The 23,207-nt window shown below is 39.0% G+C and overlaps 1 protein-coding gene, 1 long non-coding RNA gene and 1 pseudogene across 2 annotated transcripts; 1 reads left to right on the forward strand and 2 right to left on the reverse strand.

Moving 5' to 3' along the window:
• Nucleotides 1-3,688: 3,688 nt before the first annotated feature.
• LOC104441478 lies at nucleotides 3,689-9,343 on the reverse strand (annotated as a pseudogene).
• A 1,604-nt stretch (nucleotides 9,344-10,947) lies between these two features.
• LOC104441477 lies at nucleotides 10,948-13,160 on the forward strand. The gene is made up of 2 exons (XR_724945.2): nucleotides 10,948-11,623; nucleotides 12,952-13,160. It is a non-coding gene; the product is annotated as an uncharacterized LOC104441477 (long non-coding RNA).
• Nucleotides 13,161-15,590: 2,430 nt separating this feature from the next.
• LOC104431336 (E3 ubiquitin-protein ligase UPL5-like) lies at nucleotides 15,591-22,182 on the reverse strand. Its single transcript, XM_010043988.3, has 3 exons — nucleotides 20,298-22,182; nucleotides 17,892-18,481; nucleotides 15,591-16,164 (listed from the first exon to the last, which is right to left on the reverse strand). The coding sequence occupies exons 1-3, from the start codon at nucleotides 21,751-21,753 to the stop codon at nucleotides 15,901-15,903; spliced, it is 2,310 nt and encodes a 769-aa protein (XP_010042290.2). The 5' UTR covers nucleotides 21,754-22,182; the 3' UTR covers nucleotides 15,591-15,900.
• Nucleotides 22,183-23,207: the final 1,025 nt, after the last annotated feature.

The following is a 23,207-nucleotide window of genomic DNA, read 5'->3' on the forward strand; positions in this document are numbered from 1 at the left end:
GCCCTTTAACAAATGCACTCTGTTCCTTTTGATCAATTTTGGAAGAATGGGCTTTAAGCGATTTGCCAAAACCTTAGAGATGATTTTATAAGTAAAATTGCACAGGCTAATTGGTCCATACTGATCAAGCGTTTTCGGGTTTGAGACCTTTGGAATGAGGACAATTTGGGTTCTATTAAAGTCTGGGTTGAACTAATTTGTCTCCATAAAATCCCCTACCAACCTCAATAGATCCTTTTGGATGTCTATCCAATGATGGCGGAAAAACTGACCATTTAAACCAACCAGCCCTAGAGCCTTGATGACTCCTAATTGAAAGACAGCATCCTTTACCTCCTATAGTGTAACTTTTTCTATCAATGCTTCATCCATCTCCTCTTGGAACCAACCGTGCTGTATAAATCATAAAAGAATTGAATTGTTGCCTCTTTTAATTTCCTGGGGTCTCTACACCACTCACCATTTGGCAGCTGGAGCATGGAGATTTTATTTCTTTGTCGACGTTGTATTGTGGTGGCATGAAAGTTTTTTGTGTTTCTATCGCCCCACTTCAACCACATGATCCTCAAACACATTCCCCAATACATTTCTTCTCGTTTCCACAGTTGTTCAATTTCTCATTTGATGCTTTGGACTCTTCCCCTTTCATGATCAGCCTCTTGATTGTTTGTGATGGATACTAATTCAACTTTGAGAATTTTGATTTGTCTGTAGGCATTTAAGAATTTTTTACTCCATTCTAGAAGGGTTCTTGTAACCTTTTGTTGTTTTTGTTCCCAACTCAGGTTTTATGCACTGGATGCTGCCAAAGCTGATTTAATGATGTCCTCATATTCTCTGTCTTCTGCCCAAAAAGCTTCGTATTTGAATTCCTTTCTTCGTCTCACCCTTTCAGCTGATAACGACACCAACGGGGGTTGTGATCAGATCCTACTGCAAGAAAAGTGAAAGCTTCAACCTTAGGATAAGAAACCCTCCATTCCATGTTGCATAATGCTCGGTCAAGTCGTTCTTTGATATAATCCTCTCATTCCCAATTGTTCGACCATGTAAATGCACAACATTTTCCCTCCAAATCCATCAATGAACAATCATTTAGAACTTCTCGGAATGCCAGCATCCAATAATGTTCCAACATTCTTTTTCCAACTTTCTCCCAATGGTAGAGAACTTCATTAAAGTCACATACACACATCCGAGGAAGAGAGTTATAAGACCTGATATGTCTTAATTCATCCCATAACCTCATTCTCTTCTGAAAAGTATATGGGGCATGGATTAGTGTAAGTCTCAATTGTTTTGTTTGTCTCCCATCTGCAGGTAGCATTAATAAAATCAGCAGCAAAAGAATCGATTATTAATGTTATGTCTTCATTCCACATTAGCGCAAGCCCCCAACAATACCTTCTGGATTCACAACAAAAAGAAATTGGTAATAAAACATTTTCTTTATCCTTTGCACCATTGGTTCTTGTTTTTTGTTTTCATCAAGAAGATTACATTAGGCCTTTCACCAGCCACTAGGGCTCTAAGTTCTTGAATTGTCAGGGGATTGTCCAACCCCGACAATTCCAACTTAAGATTTTCATTGGTACCCTAGTGACTTATTAAGACTAGCCACCAAAGCCCATTAACCCTCACCTTTCACCACTTAGACGAGAGTTTCTAACAGCTGAGTTTCATCAATTAATAATTGCATATCCTTTTCTGGAGCATAAAGGTTTAATCTCTTTTGCTTTTTAGCACTTAGTTTAACCCTTTTTTCCTTCTACTTTTTGGGTTGTTTCTGTAGATTTTCTTCCTATGTGGGATATAGGAGCTTTCCCCTTATCGGGCCATGTTAGTAGCAAGAAAGGAGGATTAACCCTTACCTCATTGCCACCTAAACTCTCGCTGTCCATTTCCTTTCTCTTCTCAGCTCTGTCTGAATGACTAGGTTGGGGGTATGCTAGTTGGATGATCTCCATTTTGTTCGAGAGGTTTTGAGTTTCAGGTATGACTTCCTCTGCTGCCCTGTCTTCCCATTTATCTTCATAAAATAGCTTCCAAATAGGACTAAACTCCCTAGCTTCTGCTTTCAACCAGAATCCAAACCTTAGGTTCTCCATTTTGTCTTCATCAATCGGAATTTCAGTGCAATGGGTGCTAAAATGACCCTAGTTTGCCACATGCAAAGCAGAAATGGGGTAATCTCTCATATTTCTACTCTACCAAAAAAAAAAATTCCAGCATGTTAGATTACACTCCCCTATTTCAAAGGGGCATACAAATCGAGCTCCACTTTCACTCTCTCCAAAGCAAATGCCGTGGAGCCTTTTGTTTATGTTCTGATTTCTATAACATTTCCTAACTCCATGGCTATCTTTCTTATAGCTATCTCATTACGCCATTCAATAGGTAAACCATAGATATGCACTTAGAAAACTCCTCTCGTGAAATCATAGCAACAAGGAGGTGTGTTAGGTTCCCATGATTTCAACAAGAGAATGTGATTGGCAAAAGACCAAGAACCCCCATCCAGCACTCGTTTAATATCCGTAGCAAATTTGAAAGCAAACATAAAGTGACCTTGTTCCAACAGAGTGATACTGACATTATCTATTTTCCATGCCTTTTTCATTGTACTTTGAAAAGCTTGAAAATTAATAGAGGGGCTTGTGAATAGCTTACTGATCAACATCAGTTTACAATCCTTTTCTTGTTCAATAGCATCCATTTCTTCTAGATCAATAATGTCATTTTCTGACCACATATCTCCTAATTTCTCGCATATCAACTACAGTCGGGGATCAGCTTTTCTATTCTCCATTTCCGAACTTCAGTTTTCAGTTAGGCAAATCAACAAACAGGTGGAAGATTCGGTTGCAAATAGCCACCAAAACCAGCCCAGAACAATGCTCGAGATTGAAGATCCTTACGCGTTGCTTCTATACCAAAAGACTCGGCAAAAAGATTAAGATACGAAGGACTACAAAGATTCGGAAACTACTTGGTACTCAGTGGCAAAATGAGAGAAAATAAGATGAAAGGAGACTATGGGGATTCCAAGCGGGTAGGGTAAGGTTGGTTGAAGATGTGGGAGCTTGGCAATGGAACAGTAGTTGTGTAGATACCTTCCATCATAGAGATAGTTGTTTAGTTCTAAAAGTGAAAAGGGGTTTCGTTGAGGAAGATGATTTTAGGGTTTAAAGAGTGAGCGTGCAAAGAGGTATATGTAAGGAGTGGGAGTTGGGGATGGTGAGGAGATTAGCTAGGGTTTTTGGAGAAGAAGATGATAGGTATTAAAGAGGGGAAAGACATGGCTACACCAAAGGTAAAGAAGCTCTCCATGCAAGAGAGAAAATTTTCAAAACGGGAGGATAACCGCTTCAAATGCTATATAAATGAGACGCCTCATAAGGTCACGCGTGGCACATGTCCTTTTTCAATTTTCTCTTTTAAATATTAATAGCATGCGGAAGTATAACAAAATTTTCACCACATCTCTTAAAAAAAAAAATCACACGAGTTTAATAAATGTACATATGCTTCTTCCTTATATTAACACCACTAGTTACCATTTTCACATATTATTCAAACAAATACATTACATTACATAAGTCTTAAGAAAAGGGTTGAGTCAAATAGCACCTCTAAAACCAAACTAACCCAAAGGCAAGCATATACATTAACCAAACCGCCATTCAACTCAAGGGTTGATGGCCTTTGATCCCCTCATCTTCATGTCCTGGGGGACTAACCTACAAATCAGAAAAATAAGGATGAGCTAAAGCCTAGTGAATGAAATCTTTAAGTCTAAGGTGAGAGAGTATCTTACCATTTAACCTAATACCAACAAACAATGTGAATTCAAGGCAATGCAAGATAACAATGAATGACAAGTGCATTAATAAATGCATTATTTTTCTTATCTTAATATTGCATCAGATAATTTACCCAAATACAGGTGAATGTTATAACAAATTGTGATGCGTGTTTATCACCGATTGGCTCATTAATAGGCATGTTTGAGCATATGCATTTATACATACACATAGACATGCATCATATTCATTACTTCTTCTCTTCCCAAGCACACTTGGGGCATCCTAACTCAAGGTGTACCTCAAATTCAAGACATCCCGAACACTCCTAGGGCCTGGGGCATCTTAACACATGAGGCATCATCACCATTAATTTAAACACATATTATGTTTTTCCATATTTATTCATATGGTACAAATGCACATATTAATATTGTAGTCATAAAATCTTTCTTACATCAACAATGGATTCAACAATCGACGTTCGATACACAACATCCTTTTATGCAAATCATTACCTTGCCTTTTTAATGATGACCTACATGAGTAATAATGATGACATGTTTACCTCATTTCATTTTTCATCATGTCTTTTGATAACCACATGATAATAATATGCCTACCTCCTTTTCATTTCTCATGAAAACAAGGACAAATAAGTAATTATATGCATTTCAACACATATACCCAAATTCTTTTCTTATCATGTAATGATCGATGAAATAAAAGGCTTTAGTTAAGCAACCGGGTCAAAAATAGTAAAATGTCATAATCAACAAGTGGGTATAGTCCACAAGTGGATATACTTGGTAAGTGAATATAAGCAGTAGTCATACTCGACGAGCAGATAAGCAGTACGTGGTTATATTCGACAAGTGAATATAAACAGTAAATGGTCATACTCGATTAATGAATATAAGCAGTATGTGGTTATATTCAACAAATGGAAACGCATTAGTCTCTCACAACACAATAATCTTTATTTCTTCCTTTCTCTTTAGGTGAAAATAATTACAGAGAGGAATATATGGCGTGGAGTTTACCTATGAGCCATGGCAATTTTAACATCAAGCTAACAATAGTTTATGGTTATGTCAGCTAAAGGAGTGGGAAATTTTAACAGGAGGACTATATTGAGTAGATTTTTAAAAGTATTGAGAATTAGATTGTACAAAAAGAAATGTTTAGATACTACTTTGAATTTTGAAAAAAAAGAGAGTTAAAGGACAAACCAGATAACATGCAAACAAACTACTATATGCAGAGAGGTAACAAATTAAATAATAAATTCCACAAACACAGGCACATACCTTCCAAAACCAGACTATCTGAGGATCGTTAGCTTTGTAGCCATTGACTCAGTATATGTCTTCTAATCTTCAATAGAAATATCATTCTCACTCCCGTGTAGCATTTGATCAATATCTTCAAGCTCCAAACTTTGAAAAAATAACTTCTGCAACCTCAAGTCGCTAAGAATATCACCAAAACCTTGTGCAAAATGCGATACCTGTTGAGAGATTGAGGTAACAAACCGATGTTTTATAAGAAGATCAACATAATCATTCCTATTCGTGCTATTCACCACCATGCCCTTCCCACCATCACAGAGTTCCACAACTCTCCTCAATCCCGACTCCTCAACTTCTCTGACAAATGTTAGTCCTAAAGCATCAGAATCAATAAATTCAGCATCCATTTCCAGAATCTGCTTGCAGCTAAGCCTATCATTCGACCAGAGAAGTTGAAATACTTGAGGTGCAGGGGTGCCACCGTAGACGCTGCATACCATTCAAACAACAGAACTCAGGTAATCATCATGACCAATGTCAAATAGAGGACTTACAATTAGAGACAGAGGACAAGATGAAATAAATCATCTTAAATGTTCAAATTGCAAAACACTCAAGTGTTGATTGTCAATACTGATAAGGCATTTAGAACAAAGGTAACGGAACTGTAATAACAGAAGGGCAAGGTGACCACACAAGTAGATCTCAAAAGTTTTTTTTTTTTTTAATATTTAAATAACTATCAACAGGCCAGCAATCCCCCCAAGAAACTTTTTATGTACCCATAGCTCCATGTAGGCACAAATTATCAAAAAAAAAAAAAAATCCCCAAAGAGATGAAGAATAACAAACTACAAGAACCAAGGGTAAAAGAGAGATTTACATAAGAAAAAATGAGATGAAAATACACTTTCACTCCTAAAAGTTGTGTGCATTGCACATGTTAACTGAAATCATAATGGAGAATTAATGGCTGTCACAAAATGAAATTTAGGAGAGTAATATGTTGCAGTTGAAAGTTAAGGGGCAAACGTGTACGACCTAAAGTTGAAGGGGTTTTGCATTTTCCTCTTACTTGTATGAGATTTGAATACTCTACATCTAGCATGCAATTTTGTTAAGACTTCAAGGTCATTCAACCGAATTCCAAGTAAACAACCCCGAATTCCTAATGGGCAAAAATAGTAGCAAAACTTAACTCTACCCACTGGAACAATCTTGCGTTTGTAAGGTCGACTCTCCAACTCACACACACACCCCCCCCCCCAATTACTTCAATCAATCTTTATCTCTGTACAGCAATAAAACCACCTATTAAGCTTTAACTGACAACATGCAGCCATATGATCCATACTATGACGTTTCACTCCACTGTGTATCTAGTTCTCCGAGACTATCTTTGTCACAGAGAATAATTGTGTGGTCTGCAAAGAGAAGGGGTTCAACATGCCAAATAACCAGGTTGCCTAAAAACCCATCCTTCCAAAACCAAATCGAAAATTTTTAGTTAAACCATCGCCTTTTTCAGACCAAATTCATTTGATCCAGTCCAACAGATTGGTTTCAGGTCAAAAAGTGTTAAATAAACGAAGATCAAAACTTGACTGATTGACCCATTTGGTTTGACTTTTTTTAACTATCTTTACCATTTGTCCTTTAGCAAAGTAGTCTCTAAAATTTTACTCATTATCTACTTGGCAGGATTGACTTCCCACTTCCCATTCCTCAAGAACCCCAATATCGTGATCTACCATCACCTTTGGATTAAAGGTTTAGCCTTTCTCTTCTTCCTACAAGAAAAGACTTTCAAACCCATCTATCATCGTCTTTGAAATATTAGCCACCATAGCTCATTCATAGTTAGTACTCATCCAGTGACACAACCTCTCTCTCTCTCTCTCTCTCTCTCTCTCTCTCTCTCTCTCTCTCTTCGCACGAGAGCACGCTGGCAGTTGCAGAAGCAAGAAAAACAAGAGACAGAAATATCAAATGAGCAATAGTAGGAAGGCAAAGAAAATGGGTTAAACCTATGTATTGAACCTAACTGACTGGGTATTTGGGCAGTTCATCTATACTTTGTACTGTTTGTTCAACTTTTCCATCCAAAACTCTTGGTTCTGATTCCATTTTGGCGGAAACCAAACAGGAATGTTAAAGCTACCAACCCACTCATATTCACTCTACATACTAGAGCCATAAGTGCTAATTATATGTCAAACTCCATTCGATATACTGAAATGATAAGCACTCCATCATCCACTTTTTTTGGTTTCACAAAACCTAAGGACAACAACCAGCATTCTTAAACAAAATCACACACATGGCCATGCAATATTACCTGGATTTGGGTAGAACCTTCTGCGATCATTGGGACATGCTACAAAAAGAGGATTTTGTTGATTGAAAATAGCTTGGCAAACCAGAACAAACCACTCGCGCAAGACACCAGGACCAGTTGCTTCCTCATTTTTAAATTCCATAAATATACCCCCATGCAAAGATTCAGCTTCTGCATTAGCTATATACTCGAATGATTCTGACAATAACTGAGACCTGTCGATCAGCATCTCATGTTGTTCCTCAAAGTCCTCTTTCACTTCAGGGAACATCATCATCACTAAGTGCCTCCTAGACTCAAAATCCATAATATCTTTGTGTTCAAGAAGCCATTTGTGATCATCATTTCGCTTCGCATAATGGACGACAAGCATACACAATGCACGCTTCCTCATGCTCAAAATCGTCCAAAATTCTTCCTCAGAACCCAAATAAAGTTTAGAAATGGCATTCAGTTCTTTCAAAATAGTAAGATATCGAGACCACGCTGGATGTGCAATTTCAATTTCCCCACTTACCTTTGCAGATAACCGCTGCTCCATTCTGGAAAGGCACTTATCCATCTTCTTTAGCATGTCCACAAAGATATGATAAAGCGATTCGACCTCTTCCTTACACAAGAGAACATCGTGGTGTTCGTTTTCCATAGGCAAAGAGATTGGATGCTCGAAACCCTTGTATCCAGACATTACAGTTCGCAAAGGGCGCAAGAACATCGTGAAATCATTGACATCGCTCCAACTCCCCACACTCGCTGCTGATATGAGGGACACTTCCATATCTTTGGACAACTTACCTGCCAGCTCTTTAACGAAAGGGAATATCTCTTTTATAGATATCGCTCTCTTTACACTTTCAGTATGTTCCGATACCCATTGAACCTTAATAACCTCCATCATCGACCCCAGACTACTCCGGCAAGACAAGTACAAGGGGTCATGAGAAGCTATTCTCCTGAGCAACTTACAAAACTCCAGCACTATTGATGCACAGCGCGATCGCAAAGACTTTGGCACCTCAGTTATACATGATTCTAGGAAATGCCTAATTGACTCCTCGGCATGCTCCTTGTTAACCCTAATTGGCGACATGTAGAGCATAACAAGCGCCGCGGGCGCAGAGGATGACATAAATATCTGAAGATGCCCAGTAGCTGGATCACCATCATCCTTAGGAGTCATCGACAAGTATTCCGATATCCTAGTTCTAATAGTTTTAAGAGCATAAGGCACGGTTTCACCTTTACAAAGACGGCAAACAAGAGAAATCATGTCGTTGATGATTTGCCAAGCCTGCGAGTGCCCCGTGCTCTGCATTCGGCCGACTAAATGCAGGCCGGCATCATTTTGGATAGCACACTCGGCCAAAGATTTCTCGCACTGCAGTTGCTTCCCTTTATAAATCAGCCTCTGCTCAATGACGGGAATTCCAGTGATCAGTTGAATCGGCTCGTGCACCGACCGCACGGTATCGCTGGAATTGGCCGGAAGACCAAGGACTTGCCATCGGAGATCATCCTCACGAAGAACTGGAGCCGCGAGGCGAAGGCCATCCTGACGGTATCGCCGGAATTCGCGGCGGCCGTCGTTCGCGGGGGAGGAGCTCACGCGCCGGACGTCGGTCGCCGCGGCGGGGGAAGGAGCTCAAGGAGCCGGGGGCTCTAAAACCCTGGAATTCCACTGATCGGGCGACGCCGCCGGGCAGCAGCGAGCGCGGCCGGGAGCAGAGAGAAAGACGGCGATCGGCGATCGGCGGCGGCGGCGGCGGCGGCGGCGATAGAGAGAGAAGCGATTTGGTGAGTGTCAAAGAGAGAGAAAGAAAGAGAGTCAGCACTGTGGAAGCAGCAGAGTCATCAGTGGAGGTAGAGAGAGAGAGAGAGAGAGAGATTTTAGACTGTCTTCTTACGCTAAGAAGAAATCAAAGACAAGAAGAAAAAAAAAAAAGTAATAATAAAAAGGGGAAGGAGGAAGGGGGAAGGGTTCCGGTGGAGGAGGCCGCACGAACTTTTCATGAGCCTCCTTTCTTCTTTTTCATTTTTGGCCTTTTTTCGTAACTGTAACAGATATATTCCTCGATTTATCGTATGCGCCCAAAATTCACTTTTCATTTCCTGCTCGTTTATTGAAAAAATGGATGATATTTTACCACGTATGGATATGGTACTTGTGCTTGTCCTAATTGAGGATCTAGTTTCTTTTTTAAAGTTAAATAGGATTTGAAGGGCTGGTGGTGACGCTTAGAATACACAGTTGGAGAGAAAATTGATTCGGCTTCCATGATTGGTGTTGGAGCTTTCGGATTAAGGTTTTTTGTATACCTAATTGGGCGGAGTTATGTGGGGTTCAATTGTCAAGAGACTATGCTTATGATGCACAATTGGAGAGAAAATTGACTTAGCTTCCGAAATTACATTCAATATTGCTAATCATGAAGATCTGCCGTGCTCGAAATTTAAATTAAGTATTTTCCTAATCATATAAACTTGTGTCGCCATAAATGAGGGTAATTATTATGTTACGTTTTTTGAACCGCTTGAAATTATTACGGATTTCAATAAGTATGAATCGGTACTGCTATGTGACATCCTGAAATCTAGGTTCTAATTTCGATCGAAATAGTTGGGCATTTCATCAACGCATTTATAGTTCTTTTCTCTGAACTGATCACTAGTCTATCAGGTGAAGCCGTTAAGGAATTTTAACGCATTAAACTTGATAATTCGATCAGGAAACGACTGCTCTACCGTGCAAATCTGCAAGAGATCATTATGACACAATAGGATCGATTAGAAATCGGAGATATGTTGACTCGACAAAGGTATGTGATTAAGTGTGGGTGATTCCACTAATTGCACAATTCTTGTCGATTGGCACTAGACCGATTATTCTGTCGTTTCGATACCCCGTGTCTGTATTTGAAGCCTTGAGATTTTTACGACAATTGAGAGTCGCCAATGTATCAAACATGTATTTTGTAGCTTGAGAATAATCAACCACGGGTCAAATGCAAGAAAATTTTCTAAAAGCTACTCGGTAGATTAGGACGCACTAAATTCGCATCGAATTGAAATTAACGTGAAATCGAACCCGAATTCAAAAATTGAGAATTCGTCAAGTCACAATTCATTTTAGGAACGTCGACTCATCTCCAGGAAGATTTTTTTACAATCGAGATTTTTGGCGGAAAAGTAAAGTAAGGCCGTTTTTGTTCGAGATTGTCAAAGGGTCGTTTTTGATCGAATATTTGGGAAGCAAGTTGGATCATTTGATAGGGAAAAGTCATAAGAAGGTTCAGGACACATAGGTTAATTTAATTGAGCTTCAATTGGATGGAATTGATTGAGAATTGATTGAATTACGTGTACGAGATTTTACGCCGGCGGAAAAAGAAATTGGACCCACGGACCAAGATTGTGAGAAATTGGAGATAGTGGAACATGACATCATCAAGGTTGGCCAATTTTGGGAGATTAAATAAAGAGAAAAAGAAAAGGAATGCCCCCCTTTTCTTCTCTCTCCTCCCTCTTTCTTCCCCGTCGACCCTTTCTTCCCCATTTCTCTTCTTTGTTGACAGAACCGAGCAGACCAGCGAAGCTGGAGAAGTCGTGCGCCTCCGCCGGAGCCAGACCCATTGCCGCACGTCGCCGCACGCCGTCGTTGCTCCGTCCTGGCCGCGCGCCCTCTGTCTTCCCCCTTCCTCTCCCGTCGCGGTCTCTCTCCTCCATCTCTGGTTCTTGCTCGAAGACCCAGCGGATCTGAGGACGCCAGTGTAGCTAGCTAGCTGCTGGACCGCCGTCTCGCGCCTCCGCCCTCCGCCGTTCACCGCCGAGCTACACGCCGTTGCCTCGCCACTGCCTCGCTCGTCTCAGCCTCCCTCTCGCCTAACTCTCTGTTTCAGCAAGATGTCCAGCTCATCCCAGCTGCTGTGGACCACCGCCGGAGCTCCTACCGCCACCGCCTAGGTCCGGTTCGGCCTCCTCCGTCCATCTAAGCCCTTGCATGCCTCAACCGAACTTGGATCTGCCTTTTTTCGGCCTCAGCTAGCAACAAACAGGGAGGAGAAAAATGGGTATGGCAGCGGCTTCGTGGCCCGTTTTGGCCGGCTTCCCGATCCTGGAAGCTAGGCCCGCCTTGGAGTGAATCGATCCCCTCGGCGTCCCCATCGATTTGAGCCCCTCGGATCGCTAATCGGGTGAGTTAACTCACTAATCCCCGCTTAGTAAGTTAATCACGTTTAAGGGATGTTTAGATTAAGCTAAGTAGGTTTAGGTGATTAGATTAATTTATTTAAATGTTAAGTGGATTAAGGGATGTGATTAGTTTAGTGAATAATTAATTAAGGCTAAGTAAATGTTTGGATTAAAGTAATCTTGTTTAAGCCTTAATTAATTATTTTAAATTAAATAATTAATTCGAAATTGTACTATTAATTTTCGAAATAAATTTAATTATTTATTATTTTCCGAAAATTTTGACTGGGATAGCTGGTGACCGGAATTTTATGCCGATGATCGTGGTGAAGTCCGTTTGTTTAATTGAGCTCCAATTTGAGCTAAATTGAATTTATTGTAATTAATTATTAATTTCGAAATTAATTAATTAATTAATTAAATTAGGAAATTAAGATTTAGATGGCCAACGACTGAAACTCCATGCTGATTATCGGGGTGCATTCCGTTTATTTATTTGAGTGTTAATTTGTGCTAAATCGAATTAATTGTGAATTTATGATTTATTCCTAAATTATATGATTTTGGTTATTAATGGAGAAATAATCGGGCGTCAATTTACATCACCAAAAATATGTAATGGGCTGATGAAATTGGTGGGATATTTTAAGTAAAATTATTATATTTTGGCTAAGACCAACCGTGTACCCACACCTAAAAATGATGAATTAACTATATGGTTGGAGTGGTATACTATATCGGCCTTCGGGCGATATGTCGCTTTTTTGGGCAAGATATACCGGTATACTATATTGACCTACGGGCGATATGTCAGCTTTGGGTGAGCAATATATCTTATTATCAGCTTTGGGCGAGCATATATATTATACTAAATTGGCCTGGGGCCCCTAATTTATCAGCTTTGGGCGAGCATATACATAGTATACTATACCTATCAGCTTTGGGCGAGCATATACATAGTATACTATACCTATCGGCTTTGGGCGAGCTATGCTATCTATTATCAGCTTTGGGTGAGCAGTCCTAGACTACGATCGGACTTTATAGATAGTATTGAATGTATCGACCAGGGAAAGGTCGTGGTGACATGTAATCGATTAAGTCGATTGATCGCTGAGTCAATCTGATTGGTGGAATGTGATTGTTTGCTGTAGTTATCGATATTATTAATTGAACTAATGTGCAGGAAAGGAACTGATGCCAAGGTAAGCCCTTTGACCTGTGTTGTGCTTAGGTAGCCCTTATGGCGTATTGGCTTCCTAATCAAGTCTTAGTGGGGGTAGAACTTGCTGAGACATAGTCTCATCTCGGTTTGGGGAAAATATTTCAGGTCCCTAGATGACGATCGTGGAGGACCGAAAGTCCTGGAGTTCGAAAGGTGAAGGCTAAAGAATCGGCAAATGGGTCTGACTAATGGATGTTAAGACAGTCCCCGTTTTGATAAGCCGTTAATTTTGTAAACAGCCTAAGTTTGTAATTAACTAGTTTGTCTATAAAGACTCATCTTGGTTTGAAAAATATGATCCTACTTTTCTATCACATTGTTTGATTGTCTGGGGATTTTATTAAACTTCCGCATGCATATATAAATGAATGGGTCGGCGACTTTCCTGGGACGTCGCAAATAAATCGACCAAGTAAGGGATGGGCGTGCGCCCGAGGATCGGGGTGTGACACGCTAGGTAAACTTCTTTTCAAATTGTGGGATTCATTTTTTGGTTTTTTCGTATGATCAAAGGTGAATTTCAAATGAATTTCGCACTTGCCTAATTAGGCAACCTTTATGTCCGGCTAAAAGGTAAAGCAGCTTCACTTATACTAGACGAATGGAGAAGATAAACAAGTTGCATTCCATCTCGATCTTAACAATTTGTCATTCTCAAAATTAAGGTAAGTAATTTCTCATATACACTTGCGTAACCGAAAACGAGAGTAATTATCCTAATACGGTTTTTAGATCGCATATGTTTATATGAAACTTTTTCTAAAATCGCGATGCTCTATTAATATTTTGATATCCAATCATCATAATCTTTTTAGAAAATTTCAATATAATTAAAAGGATATCATATATAATGGATAATTTTTTTTTTCATTTTGTTAATTTTAAGAGGTGAAAAGACTTAGGTTGTTTTCGGATAATTACTTACGTAAGTGGAACCAGGAAAAAAATTAGTGATATCTCAATTACATTAAAAGTCAAAGGTTGTTTTTGTTTTATTTTCTCAAAAAGAAAAAGCCAAAGGTTGATGCGGCAAAAAGGTACAAAAGTCGGGGAATACGCATGGTCCCCGGGGTAAGGTTTACGGTAGACCTTAGAGTCTAAACCAAACCCGCCCATTTGCCTTTTGGGCATCTTGGGGTTGGGTGATCAGGTGCGTCATTCGGCTCATGATTATCTCAAATTTTGTTATTATATTTTCAAAATTATTTCAATTTAATTTTTTGGTTGCAAATTTTGTATATTTTAGATAATGAATCCATGCCCAGTTCCTAAATTCTGATATTTATAAAAATGAATAAATGAAATTTTTTTTTTATCATCCATGAAAAATGTTTAGATATAAATTGTTATTGATAATAAAAAGATTTCATCAACTCATGATTTCAAGCGATAAAAAATCATTTATAGGAAATTTTTTATCCAAATTATTTATATTTCACGAAACAAACATATTAAATTTTAAGATTATATAAAGGAATTAGAGATACTTCATGATTTAGGACATGCGTGCGCACACAAATATATATGTGCACGTTTAAAGTTAGAACTCGAAGAATATTTATTTCTAGCTCACCATGTAAAAGTTAACTTTGTTTACATTGTTACGGCATAAGTTTGCCACATTGTCTATATTCGACTAATTAACATTTGTTTATTGATTTGCCATTCTCAAATATCTACCAATTATTAACAAAAAACACTTAAAATTAAAAATAAAGTATCTTTAAAGATAGCCCGAAACTTATTGGACCGACCAATAAATAGAGAAAATTTAAGAAAAAAAATCTTGATATTAAGGGCTCAACATTTATTTCTTTCAACTTACCTCATTGATTATAAATTTGAAAAAATATAAAAAGTATCTTTAAATATACCATTTATCCATTTGATGTGAGATTAAGTCAAAACACGAAATATATTTTGTTACATAATTGATACTCGTAATTTTATTAACTAAGTGAATAACGTATTAAAATTAAATTAGAATAATTAAAAAAACAAATCATTTTATACACTTGGATAAATTCCACTGATTTTCATTCAGTTTTAACATTACAATAAAGACTGAGAATTTTAATAGAATTCAAGTTAATTATATATAGTAAAGCCGGGAGCAGTGAGAACATTTACTCATGTACTCACCGCATGGAAGATTACCTCGTCTCTATGCTTCCCATATAGTAAGCCACATGCCATAATTATGCCACGTGGCCTATATCCTACCCATTAGCATTTGTTTATTGACTCATCATTCTCAAATTTCTTGCACCTATTAATTTAAAATTTAAATTTAAATATTGAATAAAATATCTTAAAAGGTACTCTTAAATATATACAAGGAATAGCATAGTTAATATAAATAAATAAAAAATATCTTGAAATCAATTCACAAAGGTTAATCTCCTTCGATTTTTTTTTTTCTTTTTTTTGGTCAAAAGCAAATATTTCATTCGTATCTCAGTATCTCAAAATGATACATAAAAGGTTCAAAACAAAGTATCTTTGGTCGAAAGCCCTATGCATCTATGTGGTGCATGACTGCATACATTCAACGATGGCCTATACCTATTTGATCAAAGATGAAAAATTTCTCCAGTCCCCTCCATCGAAGTATTGAATTCATTTCCACTAACACATCCAGACAAACCATAATAGAGCGTGTTTGCACGCGTGCGCAGGTGCGTGGGTGGGTTGGGGAAGAGGGGGGGTAGAGAGAGAGAGAGAGAGAGAGAGAGAGAGAGAGAGAGAGAGAGAGAGAGAGATGTATTGCAGTCAATCTTTCTGTATATCTACATGTCAAAGCAAAGTGACCATCTCTACCAGAAAAATGAAGTCTCGCAAAGGTGGATGAGCTTCCCTTTCATCCTGCATCGAAACTTTGTTTATACCCTGCATCTATAAATATATGTATGAACAGTCAAAAGAGGGGAACAACAAAGACCTCAACGACAGAAGACAGACGACACAAAATATCTACAACACCCCCTTTAAGCGTCCAATGATAGATCAGATGGTTATGATGCCCTTTAAGCGTCCAATGATGAAATCGAATTGTCAATAAGTACCGAAGCTGCAGCCTACATGTTCTTGAGCGATGATGGAAAGGCGCTGTTCCATGATGGTCATGCTGGGATAAGGTGGAAAGCACAGACGATAAAAGCATGTATGGGATGATGGTAGGTGGCTGATGTCCTCCATAGACTTGTATATGTAAAGGCGAGACGCCAAACCCTGAAATCCCTCCACAGGCAGATACTTCACCGACGTCCAGAAGAAAAGGATATTCTTTTTCTGCTGTGGTGACATTTTTCTGACAATCTGCATTGGATTTACCAAGAGTATGATTTTGAAGAGAAAAGTAATGCAGAATTTCCATTACAACATATAAAATTAGTGAAGATAATTTTATGCCAATTAGGGAATTAACTAGGTCTCTCCAGCCATATCTAAAGGATCACTCACCAACAGTAATGAGGTATCTTCAGGACCTACATTTTGATCCTGTGATGCAAAAATGCATCTCATCACTACTCTTCTACAATAGTTCAGCACTAAATTACCATGAGTAGAGTGTTATTGGATGAAACTTTCCACAAGTCCAACCCAAAGAAAACTGCAATCTAAAAACCATACCAGAGTACAAACACATTATGCATCCAACAATCCCAATCTGTCCATAATGTATTGCCATGGAAACTAGCCTCCACCATGCATCTTGCGTGGTTGAGTCACAGAGCCTAGACATCAGGAATTTTCATCTTTCTTATTTTTTATTAAAAATCCAATGCCTTTTAAAGCAAGGGCAATCTTTCCTCCCCGCAGAGTCCAGACTAAGAAATGCAGAGAACCATTTTTATGCTTGAGATAGTCAAGAGAGCATCTGTACAGATTATCTTTCAGGAGCACACACCTACAAACCTAGCCATGTAAATAGGGCCATGCTAACATAAGAATGCTTCTTACTTATTTAATAAGTTTTGGTTGATAAAGACAGGTACCATGAAATTGCACCTTGCACTTGCGCGAGGAATTGGATGACTTACCATTCATAAGCAAGCATACTAAGGACATGAGCAAGTGATAGCCTTCTCACCTAGCAGGACAACATGTACTTCTGGTATGGAGAACTTGATCACACGGGTTAAAATGTTCCTCCAAGATTATGTTGGACAGAAGAAGAGAGGTTTGCATCCATGTAAAATGTCTAAGCAAATTTTAGTAGATTGATTCTGTGATACATTCTAAGTTCAAGGGTTTTTAAACAAGAAGTCTAATTCAGCAAATTTTCCCAGAGCATGCTCAGACTGACCAACTATTGGTTCCAGCTGCAAATTTAATGACAATAAGAATAAATTGAAAGAAGCTAATAATTGACCACTTCCATAACTCAAGGCCACGTTATCTCAGTGGGAAGAAATGATGCACCCACAGATTAGACAAGCTAATTATGTCTAATAAACATATCTACTCAAGTCCCCAAGAAGATGAAGCATTCTGACTGTGCATGGCTGATTGCAAGCTTTGGCTAGCTAATTTTAGATAAGTAACCTAATGAAAATTAGAGGCATGCTAAGATTTTAGTAAATTTGCTATATCTACTTTAACTCAAATTCAAGGTTTCTTTTTCTACTTAGAGTTGGATTTCAGCAGAAGCCATGAATATGATTTAATGCGATTTACTGAATTCAAACCATTCTTTGCTTCTGAATTCTGTCATAGAATAATGTAATTACTCATGATGCTTAAATGAACCCAACAGTGCTGCCTATAAGCTTTAGGTGTAATGTCCAAAGGAATTCACTCATGGCAATATCCTCCCTAATTAGGATCCAAGTCCAGCTTCATCTTTGAGATCCAAAATTTTACATAATACGGAAAACAGAATATGAGGCGCCACAGGCCTACAGCGATGAAAAGATTATGAGAAAAAAGATAATGAAAGGACAAACCAGATAACATTCAAACAAACTGCCATATGCAGAGAGAGATTATTGACTCAAAAGGTAGCATATTAAATAATAAAATCCACAAACACGGGCACATACCTTCCAAAACCAGACTATCTGAGGATCATTAAATTTGTAACCATTGTACTCTGTATGTGCCTTCCAATCTTTAACAGAAATATCATTCCCACTCCCATGTAGCATTTGATCAATATCTTCAAGCTCTAAACTTTGAAAAAAGAACTTCTGCAACCCCAAGTCGCTAAGAATATCACCAAAACCTTGTGCAAAATGCAATACCTGTTGAGAGATTGAGGTAACAAACCGATCGTTTATGAGACGATCAACATAATCATTCCTATTCTTGCTATTCACCACCATGCCCTTCCCACCATCACGGAGTTCCACAGCTCTCCTCGACCCCAACTCCTCAACTTCTCTGACGAATGTTAGTCTTAAAGCATCAGAATCAATAACTTCAGCATCCATTTCCAGAATCTGCTTGCAGCTATTATACATGTAAGGATCCGCATCTCTTATGTCTTCCAGAGAAATAGAATATCCACCCAATTGCAAGAAAAATACCCGATCCAAAACAATCCCTACTTGTACTTTATGCATCAGAGCTAAGCCTATCATTCGACCAGAAAAGTTGAAATACTTGAGGTGCAGGGGTTCCACCGTAGAGGCTGCATACCAGTAAAACAATATAACTCAGGTAATCATCATGACCAATGTCGAATAGAGGACTTACAATCAGAGACAGAGGACAAGATGAAATAAATCATCTTAAATGTTCAAATTGCAAAACACTCAAGTGTTGATTGTCAATACTGATAAGACATTTAAAACAAAGGTAACGGAATTGTAATAACAGAAGGGCAAGGTGACCACACAAGTAGATCTCCAAAGTTTTTTTAAAAAAAAAAAACAACTATCAACAGCCCAGCAATCCCCCAAGAAACTTTTTATGTACCCACAGCTCCATGTAGGCACCAATTATAAAAAAAAATTCCCCAAAGAGATGAAGAATAACAAACTACAAGAACCAAGGGTAAAAGAGAGATTCACATAAGAAAAAATGAAATGAAAATACACTTTCACTCCTAAAAAGTCGTGTGCATTGCGCATGTTAACTGAAATCGTAATGGAGGATTAACGGCTGTCACAAAATGAAATTTAGGAGAGTAATATGTTGCAGTTGAAAGTTAAGGGGCAAACATGTACAACCCAAAGTTGAAGGGGTTTTGTATTTTCCTCTTACTTGTATGAGATTTAAATACTCTACATCTAGCATGCAATTTCATTAAGACTTCAAGGTCATTGAACCGAATGAATTTCAAGTAAACAACCCCAAATTCCTAATAGGCAAAAATAATAGCAAAACTCAACTCTATGCCCTGGACCAATCTTGCGTTTATAAGGTCAACTTTCCAGCTGACACAACCCCCCAATTACTCCGATCAATCTTTATCTTTGTACAGCAATAAAACCAACTATTAAGCCTTAACTGACAACATGCAGGCATATGATCCATACTATGATGTTTCACTCCACTGTGTATCTAGTTCTCTGAGACTATCTTTGTCACAAAGAATAATTGTGTGGTCTGCAAAGAGAAGGGGTTCAACATGCCAAATAACCAGGTTGCCTAAAAACCCATACTTCCAAAACCAAATTGAAAATTTTTAGTTAAACCATCGCCTTGTTCAGACCAAATTCATTTGATCCAGTCCAACAGATTGGTTTCAGGTCAAAAAGTGTTAAATAAACGAAGATCAAAACTTGACTGATTGACCCATTTGGTTTGACTTTTTTTAACTATCTTTATGATTTGTCCTTTAGCAAAGTAGTCTCTAAAATTTTACTCATTATCTACTTGGCAGGATTGACCCCCACTTCCCATTCCTCAAAAGTCCCAATATCGTGATCTACCATCACCTTCAGATTAAAGGTTTAGCCTTTCTCTTCTTCCTACAAGAAAAGACTTTCAAACCCATCTATCATCATCTTTGAAATATTAGCCACCATAGCTCATTTATAGTTAGTACTCATCCAGTGACACAACCTCTCTCTCTCTATCTCTCTCTCTCTTCACACGAGAGCACGCTGGCAGTTGCAGAAGAAATAAGAAAAACAAGAGACAGAAATATCAAACGAGCAATAGTAGGAAGGCAAAGAAAATGGGTTAAACCTATGTATTGAACCTAACTGACTGGGTATTTGGGCAGTTCATCTATGCTTTGTACTGTTTGTTCAACTTTTCTATCCAAAACTCTTGGTTCTGATTCCGTTTTGGTGGAAACCAAACAGGAATGTTAAAGCTACCAACCCACTCATATTCACTCTACATACTAGAGCCATAAGTGCTAATTATATGTCAAACTCCATTCGATATACTGAAATAATAAGCACTCCATCATCCACTTTTTTTGGTTTAACAAAACCTAAGGACAACAACCAGCATTCTTAAACAAAATCACACACATGGCCATGCAATATTACCTGGATTTGGGTAGAACCTTCTGCGATCATTGGGACATGCTACAAAAAGAGGATTTTGTTGATTGAAAATAGCTTGGCAAACCAGAACAAACCACTCGCGCAAGACACCAGGACCAGTTGCTTCCTCATTCTTAAATTCCATAAATATACCCCCATGCAAAGATTCAGCTTCTGCATTAGCTATATACTCGAATGATTCTGACAATAATTGAGACCTGTCGATCAGCATCTCATGTTGTTCCTCAAAGTCCTTTTTCACTTCAGGGAACATCATCATCACTAAGTGCCTCCTAGATTCAAAATCCATACACAATGCACGCTTCCTCTTGCTCAAAATCGTCCAAAATTCTTTCTCAGAACCCAAATAAAGTTTAGAAATGGCATTCAGTTCTTTCAAAATAGTAAGATATGGAGACCAATCAATTTCCCCACTTACGTTTGCAGATAAGCAATGCTCCATTCTGAAAAGGCACTCATCCATCTTCTTTAGCATGTCCACAAAGATATGATAAAGCGATTCGACTGCCTCCTTACACAACAGAACATTGTGGTGTTCATTTTCCATAGGCAAAGAGATTGGATGCTTGAAACCCTTGTATCCAGACATTACAGTTCGCAAAGGGCGCAAAAACATCGTGAAATCATTGACATCGCTCACACTAGCTATAGTATGAGGGAACAATTCCAAAACTTCGGACAACTTATCTGCCAGCTCTTTAACGAAAGGGAATATCTCTTTTATAGATATCGCTCTCTTCACACTTTCGGTATGGTCCAATACCCATTGAACCTTAATAACCTCCATCATCGACCCCAGACTACTCCGGCAAGACAAGTACAACGGATCATCAGAAGCTATTCTCCTGAGCAGGTTACAAAACTCCAGCACTATTGGTGCACAGCGCGATCGCAAAGACTTTGGCAACTCAGTTATACATGATTCTAGGAAATGCCTAATTGACTCCTCGGCATGCTCCTTGTTATCCCTAATTGGCGACATGTAGAGCATAACAAGCGCCGCAGGCACAGAAAATGACATAAATAGCTGAAGATGCCCAGTAGCTGCATCATCATCATCCTTAGGAGTCATCGACAGGTACTCCGATATCTTAGTTCTAATAGTTTTAAGAGCATCGTTCACGGTTTTACCTTCACAAAGGTGGCGAACAATCGAAATCATGTCGTCAATGATTCGCCAAGCCTGCGGGTGCCCCGTGCTCTGCATTCGGCCGACCAAATTCAGGCTGGCATCATTTTGGATAGCACACTCGGCCAAAGATTTCTCGCACTGCAGCTTCTTCCCTCTGTAAATCAGCCACTGTTCAATGACGGGAATTCCAGTGATCAGCTGAATCCGCTCGTGCAGCGACTGCACGGTATCGCTGGAATTCGCCTGGAAGACCAAGCTCTTGCCATTGGTCCTCACGAAGAACTGGAGCCGCGAGGCGAAGGCCATCCTGACGGTATCGCTGGAACGGCGGAGGCGAGGCGGCGGCTGTCGTTCGGGGGGGAGGAGCTCACGCGCCGCCGTGGACGTCGGTCGCCGCGGCGGAGGAAGGAGCTCAAGGAGGCGGGGCGCGGGCGGCGGAGATCGCCGGGGGCCTCTAAAACCCTGGAATTCCACCGATCGGGCGACGCCGCCGGGCAGCAGCTAGACAACAAAAACCCAAGAAACGCACCGGACGGCCCAGCGATCGCGGCCGGGAGCAGAGAGAAAGACGGTGATCGGCGATCGGCAACTGCGGCTGCGGCTGCGGCGGCGGCGGCGGCGGCGGCGATAGAGAGAGAAAGTAAGAGAGAGAGTCGGCTGTGTGCAAGCAGCAGAGTTCATCAATGGAAGCAGAGAGAGAGAGAGAGAGTTTTTTTTTACGCTAAGAGGAAATCAAAGACAAGAAGAAGAAAAATTTATTAATAAAAAGGGGAAGGAAGGAAGGAAGGAGGGGGAGGGTTCCGGTGGAGGAGGCCGCACGAACTTTTCATGAGTATGGCAGTTGTGCTTGTCCTAATTGAGGACCTAGTTTCTTTTCTGTCGGTTTTTCGTTGAGATCAGGAGCTGGAGTTTTTTAAAATTAAGGTTTTTGAATGCCTAATCGGGCAGAGTTATATAGTGTTTGAAGGGCTGGTGGTGACGCTTAGGATACACGATTGGAGAGAAAATTGATTCGGCTTCCAAGATTGGAGTCATAGTTTTCGGATTAAGGTTTCTGCATACCTAATCGAGCGGAGTTATGTGGGGTTCAATGGTCAAGTGGCTATGCTTATGATGCACGATTGGAGAGAAAATTGACTTAGCTTCCAAAATTACATTCGATATCGCTAATCATGAAGATCTGCCATGCTATTAATCTAAATTAAGTAGTTTCCTGATCATATAAACCTTTGTCGCCATAAATGAGGGTAATTATTATGTTACATTTTTTGAATTGCTTGAAATTATTAAGAATTTCAATAAGTATGAATCGGTACCGCTAGGTAAACTTCTTTTCAAATTGTGGGATCCATTTTTTGGTTTTTGCGTTATGATCAAAGATGAATTTCAAATGAATTTTGCACTTGCCTAATTAGGCGACCTGTATGTCCAGCTAAAAGGTCAAGCAGCTTCACTTATAGTACACGAATGGAGAATATAAACAAGTTGCATTCCATGTTGATGATCTTAACAATTTGTTGTTCTCAAAATTAAGGTAAGTAATTTTCCTACATATACACTCACGTCACCATAAACGAGGGTAATTATCATGTTACGGTTTTTAGATCGCATATGTTTATATGATTTTTTTTTTTGAAAATCGCGGTGTTCTATTAATCTTTCGATATCCAATCATCATAATCTTTTCAGGAATTTTTAATATAATTATTAAGGAATCATATATAATAGACACTTTTTTTTTTCCATTTTGTTAATTTTAA

The sequence above is a fragment of the Eucalyptus grandis genome, chromosome 4 (genome assembly GCF_016545825.1).
Source record: "Eucalyptus grandis isolate ANBG69807.140 chromosome 4, ASM1654582v1, whole genome shotgun sequence".
NCBI lineage: Eukaryota > Viridiplantae > Streptophyta > Magnoliopsida > Myrtales > Myrtaceae > Eucalyptus > Eucalyptus grandis.